This window comes from Dendrobates tinctorius, unplaced genomic scaffold, assembly GCF_039654945.1.
Source record: "Dendrobates tinctorius isolate UK_male_01 unplaced genomic scaffold, ASM3965494v1 ptg000069l, whole genome shotgun sequence".
Classification (NCBI taxonomy): Eukaryota; Metazoa; Chordata; class Amphibia; order Anura; family Dendrobatidae; genus Dendrobates; species Dendrobates tinctorius.
In genome coordinates, this window is record NW_027361737.1 from 21691481 (window position 1) to 21703833 (window position 12353).

At 42.0% G+C, this 12353-nt stretch overlaps 1 protein-coding gene across 1 annotated transcript in view; it reads right to left on the reverse strand.

Moving 5' to 3' along the window:
- PROC (protein C, inactivator of coagulation factors Va and VIIIa) overlaps positions 1-12353 on the reverse strand; it is a 226464-nt gene that overhangs the window by 48338 nt on the left and 165773 nt on the right. Inside the window, exon 10 of the mRNA XM_073581084.1 lies at positions 599-733. Within this exon, the coding sequence (XP_073437185.1) occupies positions 599-733 (135 nt within the window). The remainder of the gene's footprint in view (positions 1-598; positions 734-12353) is intronic.

A 12353-nucleotide genomic window follows, 5' to 3' on the forward strand; every position in this document is an offset into this window, starting at 1 on the left:
AAATTCCTCCGCTTGGAATTCTGGGATACGGTGACATCTGGACAGAACAGGAAATTAAAACATTACAAGGCAATTGTATAAATGGATGGTATCCGTTTTTTTTCACAAATACCACACGTACCCATTAAACCTACAGTGTTATGCACATGTCTGTTTTTTTCAGCAGCACAGATGACAACAGCCAATACAAGACTATGGGTCTGTGAAAAACACTTACAGCACACGGATGTAATCTGTATTCTATCCGTGCTTAATATTGCAGAATATAGGAAAAGCTTTGGAATTTATTTCTTTATTCATCCATACTAGAAAAACATTGATGACCGCACAAATGGTAAAAATGGGCACACGGATAACAAACCGATGGAAAACACTGATGACACCTGTACCAGTTTTTTACATACGTGTTTTATACAGATGTGTGAACAAAGCCTTACAAAGTTTTTTATTTTCACGTGTACTATTGATTCATGGCAAATTAAAACAACGGATACTCTTCAAATAATGAAACAATGAGTTAAAGGTCATTTTCTTTTACCAAGAAATTAAAGTATATATACAGAAATATTACAAAAATACATACATACGTACTACTTACCTGATTGATAGGATGAGGTAGACAGCAGAAACAGTGTAACGCGCAGCAGAGGTGTCATGTTGATGTGTTCAGATTGTAGAAAACAATATACCACATCAGTATTGTTTTCCTTCAGGTTTTTTTTAATCAAATATGATCATGTATTCCAGAATTTTTCAGCCTATAAAACATATGTATCGTGTTAGAAACAATATTTTCATAGTGTAAGCATCAATGCTGTAGCTAAAACCAATGAAGAGAATGTAGTTGAAACCAGGTCTGTGACTTATTAGAAAAGTAATATTATAAAGGTCATATGAAGGGGAAACTTCTTCCCCAGGAAGAAGCACAAGCGAAAAGCACGTTGAGGTTAGGGGAGACAGGGTGCCACCCGGCATCCACGTTTTCAACAGTATGGACACAGGTAATATGTATCTGGAGGATCTACCAAACTTTTGTGACAAGTTGGGGCTCCAAGTCCCTAAGATTGCTGACTGGGACATTCCTAACCTTACGGGAACGCCTCCACCTCTAGTTTGGTCTCAAAAAAGTTCTAATATAATATTTTTTCACTTTCCTATATTAAGATTTTACTTGCAAAAAAGTTGTTTCAGTATTTGGGGGAAAAAAAAGTATTATCCGGTGTATGCTTATCTTTAGATTAATGTTTAAGTGTTTTGAAGCTGAAATCTTCTGTAGGTGGGTAATCCCACAAGATATTGTTGATGTGTGCTTGGGAGGAGCCCTGGCTTGCCTTGTAATAGGGAATAGTTCTTTTTATTTATTTGTTTTCCTCTGTGCGGGTTAAGCGCTGGGCTACGCCTCCCTGAAAATCTCTTCTGTGGCTAGGATTTTCCACATACCAGGCTTTCCATTCCTGGGAATTATGGAGCTTTATTGCTTAAAGTTAGGAATTTTTGTTTATGTTTCTAATTTTTTTCTCTCTGTTCTTTGTTGTCCTTGTCTCTCCATTTCCCTAGTGTTTCTTTCCCACCCATTTATCCAGGTGCAGCTTCTAGATCATAAATCACAGAAGTGGACTAGAGAGGGTTCATCATTGCTTCTTAGAGGTCAATGGAGAGTTGATAGTCTCTAGGGGTCTTGGGCATGTGAGTAACTTACTATTACAAAATGACATGCATCATTTCATTGAACATTATGGGACTTAACTCCCCTAGAAAAAGGAGGCTCACCCTCCAGTAATTGAAGTTCCAGAGGGCTAGCATTGCCTTTCTCCAAGAGACTCTTTTTGATAGGTCAGGAACTTTCAGGTTTGTCCTCAACTTCTTCCCTATCTTGTACTCAGCTTTTGACAGCAATAAGAGAGGGGGTAGCTATCTTAATATCAACAGGTTGCCCTTTTACAAGTTAAAGCTCATATTGATCCTGGGGGTAGATTTGAAATTTTAGAGGCTTCTCTGATGGGTTGGTCCATCATTCTATGCAACCTTTACGCTCCGAATACAGGCCAGATTAATTTTTTAGCTAAAGATTTTATCCTTGATTAAAATTTTTTGCCGTCAGCCTTATTGGTTGGAGGTGACTTTCTCTGAGCTATTTGACAGACATTCTGTTAACAATAACCTCCAATACAAAATCTGGTTAAAATGGCAAAAGACTTTAGAAAACTTATTAGGGCTAATTCCTTGTTTGATTTTTGGAGAATAGATCATCCTGGGGACAGGGCCTTCTCCTTCTACTCTCCCCCTCATCAAACTCATTCTAGGACTGATTTTTTTTGGCAAATATTCTGATGGAGAGAGCTGAGATGGGGCAAATTACTTGGTCTGATCATGCCCCGTGTTGTTGGATCTTAAATCCACCCAGCCGCTTACAAGGGTTTGTCACTGGCAGCTGAAAAAGTTTTTAATTAAGGACCCAATTATTCAAAAGACTCTATTGGACCACCATCTCACTGACTTCTACCGTTTGAATAAGGGATCAGTTTCTTCCCCTTCGGTTCTGTGGGAAGCTCACAAGGCTGCTATGAGGGGGTACTGAATCAAGGAGGGCTCGAGATTAAAAAAAAATGCTAAATCCGAATTTAATAAATTAGCCTCTCAACTAAGAAAAGAGGAAAGTAAGTTAGTGGCTACTCCCTCTGTGATGGTACTAAATAAGGTGGTAGGGATTAGAAATAAATTAAAAGATCTCTCAATGCATAAGGTTGAAAAACTTCTCTATACAAAACAAAAATACTATGAGAAAGGTAATAAAGCCCATACACTTTTGGCGAGATTATTGAAGGATAGATCTCTGAACTCTCATCATCAGGTCCTGAGAGGAACAGATGGCACGATTCACTATAATCCAAATGAAATTTTGAAAATATTTTATAACTTCTATAGTAAATTGTATAATTTACAAGATGTCCTCCCCATAAATAAAGCTGATGGAGATATTGCTTTGGAAAATTTCCGATTAAAATTAAATCTCCCAGTCTCCCTCCTGAAGCCTTATTATCTCTTAATCAGAGGTTGGCGCAGGAGGAGGTGGTGGACATCCCGAGGGATCCCCCTTTGGGTAAATCTCTGGGCGCTGACGGGATTACATATTTATATTACAAAACCTTTGTGGAGGAGCTTTCTCCCCGCATGGTTGAACTGTTTAACTCTTTCTTGGAAGACTGTGCCATACCGGGTTCGATGTTACATTCTTATCTAGTCCTTATACCACAATCGGGGAACGATCCCTTTGATTGTTCAAATTATCAACCAATTGCATTACTAAACTCTGATCTCAAAATCTTCACTCATATATTGGCAAATAGGTTAAACACTTGGTTACCTAAACGTATTAATAAGGATCAAGTAGGATTTGTCCCTAACCATCGGGGGGGATAATACTAGAAGAGCAATAGACTTAATTGAGATTGCTAATAGAAGTAATTCACAGTCTCTCATATTGAGTCTAGATGCGGAAAAGGTGTTTGACCACCTAGACTGGTCTTTCCTGTTTAAGACATTGAAGTTTTTTGGCATATTGGGTCCTTTTTTAACAGCTATAAGATCATTCTACAATTCTTCGGCCTCAATTAAGCTTCTCATCATCAAAACTTCCCCGTTCAGTATATTAAATGGTTCCCGACAAGGCTGCCTCCTTTCACCCCTATTATAGGTCATGTGTATAGAACCACTAGCGGTAATAATAAGACAAAACCCTAACATATCAGGAATGGAGATTCGGAACAAAAGATTCAAGATCTCTTTATTTGCAGATGATGTCCTTTTAACCCTTTCCAATCTCCATATCACACTCCCCAACCTGCTGGAGGATCTTAAAAACTATGGGGAACTATTGGGGTATAAATTAAATACTTCAAAAACGGAAGCACTTCCTCTAAATATCCCTACTGATGTATTGGACCATTTAAAGCTAAACTTTAAATTCAGATGGAAGTCAGAGGCCATCAAATATCTGGGGGTTAATCTCTCATCCTCTTTTGGTAACTTATATAGAGACAACTTTCCTCCACTCCTGAGTGAGTTGAGGAAACTAATAGACAGGTGGAAGCCTCTCTCGCTCTCATTAATCGGTCGCATTAATTCACTTAACCCCTTCACGACCCATGACGCCTACGTAGGCGTCATGAAAAGCCGTGCCCAAACGACCTATGACGCCTACGTAGGCGTCATGCTATAAATAGCCCCCCTGCGGGTCGGGTGACCGGGGTCACTGAAAGGTCACCCGACCAGCACACAGAGGACACGCTACAGTTAATCCCTGGGGGCGTGGCTTAGCCCCCACGTGCCTACGATTGCTCTGATTTGCTGTTAAAAGTGAAACAGCCAATCAGAGCGATTTGTAATATTTCACCAATGAAATTTGGTGAAATATTACAATCCAGCCATGGCCGATGCTGCAATAGCATCGGACATGGCTGGACACCGACACCCGACCCCCCCCACACACCGACTGGCGGGGCCGATCGGCCCCCGCCACTGATGGACGGCGGCGATCAGTCGCCGCCATCATCATCTGCTCCCCCTCCCCTTCCTATCGCTCCCTCCCACCTTCCGATCCCCCCGGGACCTCCGATCGTGCTCCCGGTGTCCCGCCGTGGCTCCCGGCGTCCGGGTCATGGGCGCCGCCATCTTGCAAAATGGCGGGCGCATGCGCAGTGCGCCTGCCATTGTCCAAGATGGCGGCGCCCATGAATTTGCCGGTTGCCCGTTCATTTTTCATTTTGATCACTGTGATACACTCTCACAGTGATCAAAATGAAAAAAAAAGTAAATACACCCCCCTTTTATCACCCCCATAGCCAGGCGCAAATAATAAAATAAAAAAAATATTTTTTTTTCCATTTAGGGTTCGAACTAGGGTTAGGGTTGGAATTAGGGTTACAGATAGGGTTAGGGTTAGAAATAGGGTTAGGGTTGGAATTAGGGTTAGGGTTAAAATTAGGGTCAGGGTTAAAATTAGGGTTAGGGTTAGAATTAGGGTTAGGGTTGGAATTAGGGTTAGGGTTGGAATTAGGGTTAGGGCTGGAATTAGGGTGAGGGCTGGAATTAGGGTGAGGGCTGGAATTAGGGTGAGGGCTGGAATTAGGGTGAGGGCTGGAATTAGGGTGAGGGCTGGAATTAGGGTGAGGGCTGGAATTAGGGTGAGGGCTGGAATTAGGGTGAGGGGTGGGTTGGGATTAGGGTTAGAGTTGGGATTAGGGTTAGGGGTGTGTTGGCATTAGGGTTGTGGTTAGGGTTATTATTAGGGTTGGGTTAGGGGTGTGTTGGGGTTAGAGTTGGAGTTAGAATTGAGGGGTTTCCACTGTTTAGGCACATCACGGGGTCTCCGAACGTGACATGGCGCCACGATTTATTCCAGCCAATTTTGCGTTCAAAATGTCAAACAGCACTCTCTCCATTCCGAGCCCCGACGTGTGCCCAAACAGTGGTTTACCCCCACATATGGGGTATCAGCGTACTCAGGAAAAATTGCACAACAATTTTGGGAGTCTAATTTCTCCTGTTACCCTTGGGAAAATAAAAAATTGGGGGCTAAAAAAATGATTTTTGTGAAAAAAAAATGATTTTTTTTGTTTTCACGGCTTTGAGTTATAAACTTCGGTGAAGCACTTGGGGGTTCAAAGTGCTCATCAAACATCTAGATAAGTTCCTTGGGTGGTCTAGTTTCCAAAATGGGGTCATTTGTGGGGGGTTTCCACTGTTTAGGCACATCAGGGGCTCTGCAAACGTAACATGACGCCCGCAGACCATTCCATCAAGTCGGTATTTCAAAACGTCACTACTTCCCTTCCGAGCCCCGATGTGTGCCCAAACAGTGGTCCCCCCCCACATATGGGGTACCAGCGTACTCAGGACACACTGGACAACAACTTTTGGGGTCGAATTTATCCTGTTAACCTTGTGAAAATAAAAAATTGCGGGCTAAAAAATCATTTTTTGAGGAAAAAAATAGATTTCTTATTTTCACGGCTCTGCGTTATAAACTTCTGTGAAGCACTTGGGGGTTCAAAGTGCTCACCACACATCTAGATAAGTTCCTTGGGTGGTCTAGTTTCCAAAATGGGATCACTTGTGGGGGGTTTCCACTGTTTAGCCACATCAGGGGCTCTGCAAACGTAACATGACGCCCGCAGACCATTCCATTAAGTCGGTATTTCAAAACGTCACTACTTCCCTTCCGAGCCCCGACGTGTGCCCAAACAGTGGTCCCTCCCCACATATTGTGTACCAGCGTACTCAGGACAAACTGGACAACAACTTTTGGGGTCAAATTTCTCCTGTTACTATTGTGAAAATAAATAGCGGGCTAAAAAAAATCATTTTTTGAGGAAAAAAAAATATTTTTATTTTCACAGCTCTGCGTTATACACTTCTGTAAAGCACCTGGGGGATCAAAGTGCTCACTATGCATCTAGATAACTTCCTTAGGGGGTCTAGTTTCCAAAATGGGGTGATATGTGGGGGAGCTACAAAGTGTAGGCAGACAGGGCCTCTCCAAACACGACATGGTGTCCGCTAACGATTGGAGCTAATTTTCCATTTAAAAAGTCAAATGGCGCTCCTTCCCTTCTGAGCCCTGCCGTGCGCCCAAACAGTGGTTCCCCCCACATATGGGGTGCCAGCGTACTCAGGACAAACTGAACAGCAACTTTAGGGGTCCAATTTATCCTGTTACCCTTGTGAAAATAAAAAATAGCGGGCTAAAAATAATTTTTGAGGAAAAAAAATTATTTTTTATTTTCATGGCTCTGCGTTTATAAACTTCTCTGAAGCACTTGGGGGTTCAAAGTGCTCACTACACATCTAGATAAGCTCCTTGGGGGGTCTAGTTTCCAAAATGGGGTCACTTGTGGGGGGTTTCTACTGTTTAGGCACATCAGGGGCTCTGCAAACGCAACATGATGCCCGCAGAACATCCCATCAGTCTGCATTCCAAAATCGCGCTCCTTCCCTTCTGAGCTCTCCCATGCGCCCAAACAGTGGTTTCCCCTGACATATGGGGTATCGATGTACTCAGGTCAAATTACACAACAACTTTTGTGGTCCATTTTCTCCTATTAGCCTTGTGAAAATAAAAAATAGCGGGCTAAAAAATCATTTTTGAGGAGAAAAAATTATTTTTTTATTTTCACTGCTCTGTGTCATAAACTTCTGTGAAGCACTTGGGGGTTCAAAGTCCTCACCACACATCTAGATAAGTTACTTGGGTGGTCTAGTTTCCAAAATAGGGTCACTTGTGGGGGAGCTCCAATGTTTAGGCACACAGGGGCTCTCCAAACACGACATAGTGTCCACTAACGATTGGAGCTAATTTTCCATTCAAAAAGTCAAATGGTGCTCCTTCCCTTCGGGACCCTGCAGTGTGCCCAAACAGTGGTTTATGACCACATATGAGGTATCTGTGCACTCAGGAGAAATTGCCCAACAAATTTTAGGATCCATTTTATCCCATTGCCCATGTGAAAATGAAAAAACTGAGGCTAAAATAAAATTTTTGTGAAAAAAAAGTCATTTTTTTTTTTTACGGATCAATTTGTGAAACACCTGGCAGTTCAAAGTGCTCACTATGCATCTAAATAAGTTCCTTGGAGGGTCTAGTTTCGAAAATGGGGTCACTTGTGGGGGAGCTCCAATGTTTAGGCGCACAGGGACTCTCCAAACGCGACATGGCAACCGCTAAATATTCCAGCATATTTTCCATTCAAAAAGTCAAATGGCGCTCCTTCCCTTCTGAGCCCTGCCGTGCGCCCAAACAGTGGTTTATGACCACATATGAGGTATCGGTGTACTCAGGAGAAATTGCCCAACAAATTTTAGGATCCATTTTATCCTGTTGCCCATGTGAAAAATGAAAAAATTGATGCTAAAATTTTTATTGGAAAAATTAAAATGTTCATTTTTTCCGTCCACATTGCTTTAGTTGCTGTGAAGCACCTGAAGGGTTAATAATCTTCTTGAATGTAGTTTTGAGTAGCTTGAGGGGTGCAGTTTTTAGAATGGTGTCACTTTTGGGTATTTTCTGCCATATAGACCCCTCAAAGTGACTTCGAATGTGAGGTGGTCCCTAAAAAAAATGGTTTTGTAAATTTTGTTGTAAAAATGAGAAATCGCTGGTCAACTTTTAACCCTTATAACTTCCCAACAAAAAAAAATTTTGTTTCCAAAATTGTGCTGATGTAAAGTAGACATGTGGGAAATGTTATTTATTAACTATTTTGTGTCGCATAACTCTCTGGTTTAACGGATTAAAAATTCAAAATGTGAAAATTGCGAAATTTTCAAAATTTTCGCCAAATTTCTGTTTTTTTCACAAATAAATGCAAACATTATTGACCTAAGTTTACCACTAACATGAAGCCAAATATGTCACGAAAAAACAATCTCAGAATCGCTAGGATCCGTTGAAGCGTTCCTGAGTTATTACCTCATAAAGGGACACTGGTCAATATTGCCAAAAATGGCCAGGTCATTAAGGTCAAAATAGGCTGGGTCATGAAGGGGTTAAAATATCTTTCCTTCCTAAGTTACCTTACTTCTTTGAGACCCTTCCGGTTATGGTCCCCATGATGGAACTTAAATCCCTCCAAGCAGCTATGTTGAGCTTTGTTTGGAATGATAGGCGACATCGGAACTCCAAGGGTGTCATCATCTCCCACAAGTCACAAGGGGGTCTGTCAGTCTCTGATATTATTAAATACTATTGGGCTCCTCATTTACATAGAAATCCCTTGTGGTCCTCATTGTGGGCATACAACAACTTGACAGAAATAAAAAAATTATGGTTAGCACCAATTCATCCAAATTCACTATTATGGTCATCTAGGTCCATTAGAATTCCAGAGTCTTTGTTGGGCCCCATGCGGTTCAAGAGGGAAATATGGCTTTCTTGTATGAAGAGGTTTGGTTTGGCCTCCCTTAATTCGCCAGTGATCGCATTCATATTTCTTTCAGCCCTTGTTGCCAAATAGTATGGATTATGTGATGGCTCACTCCTGGTCCTCTGCAGGACTATTTCAGGTTGCAGATCTGGTAGATGGGGACACCTTGGAGCTTCTTACATTTGATGCTGTCAAGTTCAAATTTGCTATCACTAATAAACAGTTCTATTAGTATATACAGATCAAACATTTTGCTTCCTCGCTTTATGCCTTTCCGAGGGTCTCCATGCTAACTGATTTTGAGAGGATTTGCAGGAGTGAACCATCGACTAAAGGTCTAATCTCAGAAATATATAGGATTCTAGGTCTTCCTCAAGAATGTCACCAACTAAAACACTCCTACATGTCCATCTACATTTCGTCTTATTTTGCTTTAATTATTTTATTGTTAACGTCGTTACTTATGACTTGTGTTTTGAAACTGATAAACTGTAAAGCGCTGCGGAATATGTTGGCGCTATAAAAATAAAGATTATTATTATTATTTATTATGTCCAGATGGGAGTCTATATTAGGAAAGAGGTTACCACCTCAAAGTTGGCAAATCATTTTGGAAAAAGCAGCCAAATCCTCTATTTGCACCCTTTATAAGCAGAATCAGTATAAAATTCTGATGTTTTGGTACCACACCCCTGATCTCCTCCACAGGCTGAACCCTTTACTCTTAAACCAATGTTGGCATTGTTTCACTGATGTAGGTACTCAATATCATATTTTCTGGTCATGTCCAGTGGTCACGGGATTTTGGGAGGAAGTGAGACAGTTAATCTCCAGGGTTCTGTATGTGGAGGTGGGACTTGACCCGACTATTTATCTGTTAAATATTTCACCTATGGGGATGAGGAGAAACTCAGCTAAGTTGTTATTGCATATTCTTACAGCGGCAAGGAGTTTGATCACCATTAACTGGAAGAAGTCCTCTCCTCCCTCTTATCAGCATTTAAAGAATAGAATTAATGACATTCGTAGGATGGAATATATGACTACTCTCGTGGGAGCAAGAGTAAGATGGCTTTGACTCCATTTGGAACCCGTGGGATTACTTCTGGGCTCAGGCAAATGGTTAGTCCAACTCTTAAATGTTTGGATCTTGTATCCCTCCCCTACTCATCCTTTATATGTGTGTCTTGTCCTTTTGTCTGTATATACTGTATGAGGTTCATCCTTACTTTATTCAGGATATTCTGTATTGATTTTTTGTGTGTTTATTGTGAGAGGATCCTAGCTTGGGTAGGATATGGAAATATGGGTGTCTAGTTGGACCTGGCATAGCTGATGGTCAATGTTCCATTGTATGATTCATCTATGGATAACTGTTTATTATAGGGTTTTTTCCCTGTACTGTTTCTCTCACTACCCTACCAATGTAATCTCTTTAATTTCACATTATTGTGTATGGTTTTTTTTGTTTATCTGGACATACGTCCATTAGTTGAAAATTTTGTAAAAACTTCAAGAAAAATTAAGTTATATAAAAAAGTATATCTGTTGAAATAAAGTATTTTAATTTTATCTTGTCATTTCTCAACACTTCTTCATCTACATACACTATATGATTAATATGGTCCTCTATGATGTGGAATGTTGCCCGCTCCTGACATGAGGAAATTGGGCTTGGGTAGTATGCTTACTATCTATGTAACATATATATATATATATATATATATGTATATATATATATATATACAGTATGTGTGTGTGTGTCACTGACATCTATATATCTATGTATTCTATGTGCATATAGTATATCTATGCTATCTATTCTATCATAACCTGCCACACTGTGATTTTACTGTACGCGGCAGATTAATTTCCGGCTTTTATTCTATCTATTGTGAGGCAGTGACAGGTATATGCGAGGGTCGCTATGTATCCCCCAGTATGCGCATAGAAGTGTATTACAATGCAGAATAAAAGCAAGTGTGGTCTTGGACAAGTTATTTGCCCAAGGCAGATTTAAGAAAACCCGACATGGGCTTTTATTTTTGGAGCGAGCTACAGGATGGTAGTGGGGTGATTCGCTCCCTCCAGGTCGGTCCTTACAAGTGGCCCATGGCCACAGATTTCATTGAAAGACCCTGCAGCAACGGGTTGGGTGTGTCAGTCTAGGTTTGCAAACTGCAGAGTAGGTGGCTCTGCAAAGTTTCAGCCTGTGTGAAATAACATGGAACTAAGAGAAGCCAAAAGGCCTGGCACCCCTCAGTGTGACACAGTAGTGTAGTCACCCATGGCAACCGGTCTTGGATACGGACTGTCTTGATTCCTGGCTATTATCCGGAGGATATCATTTGTTTTCCGTTTGTGAGTACGTTGGACATTAAAGACACTTTGTTTTGAACGTTCCTGTGGTCACTGCCTGTCTGTCACACTGTACCAACCCTGCTGCACTACATATGGTTGGACAATGCAGGCAGTGTGAACTGAGGCATACCCAAAGCCCACTGCATGTCAGTAATTAAGCCTGCAACACTACAGCTCAAGCCTGCTGACAAAATAGAGGAAATACTGAAGCAGCTGGCCCTCATGCAGCATCAGGAGCTGCAGTTCCAGTGGCAACAGCAAGAGCAGCAGCTACAGTTTCAGCAGGAACAACAAAAGCAACAGCAGCAGGAGCAGCAGCAACGGCAGCAGGAGCAGCTCCAATTGCAGCAGTACAATCACCAGCAGCAGCTGCTCTATCAGAAGCAGCAGAATACGAATGAGCTGATGCTGCAACAGATTGTGGTTCTGCAAGAGGCACCCCGATCCGTTCTGAGGCCCAGTACAAAGTCCGGTCAGAGCTGAGGAAGATGAGTCCTCAGGACGATTTGGAGGCCTTCCTCGCCATGTTCGAGCACATCAGAGCGGGAGAGCTTGCCGATGTTCCAGTGGGCTGAATTAGTGGCCGCCTTCCTGACAGGAGATGCCCAAAAGGCCTACCTGGACTTCAGTCGGGACGATGCATTGGACTATGAGAATCTGAAAGGTTAGATCCTTGCCTGACTTGGGGTTAATACACATATGCAGGCTCAGCGGGTGTACTTTGCGGAATCTCGACCCACCAGGTCTCAGGCATATGACTTGCTGCAGCTGGTAAAAATAAATGGCTCCAGCCTGAGGCCTTAAGCCCTTTCCAGATGGTAGAGAGGGTGGTAGTGGTCGACCGGCTGGTAAGGACTGGGAAAAGTCAGCGACCCTCTGTTGGGGCCAATCAGAACCGAGCCTGTGCTCAGGGGTAATTCCTAAGTGAGAATGCCAAAAGTCCCATTTCCCCTAAACTGGTATCGAGGTCCAGTCTTGCCGCCGCTATTAGGTTTTGGTGGTGCCAACGTTCCGGACATATGGCTGCAAACTACCCCCTATGGACTGTGGGTTTATGCGCAGAGACTATGT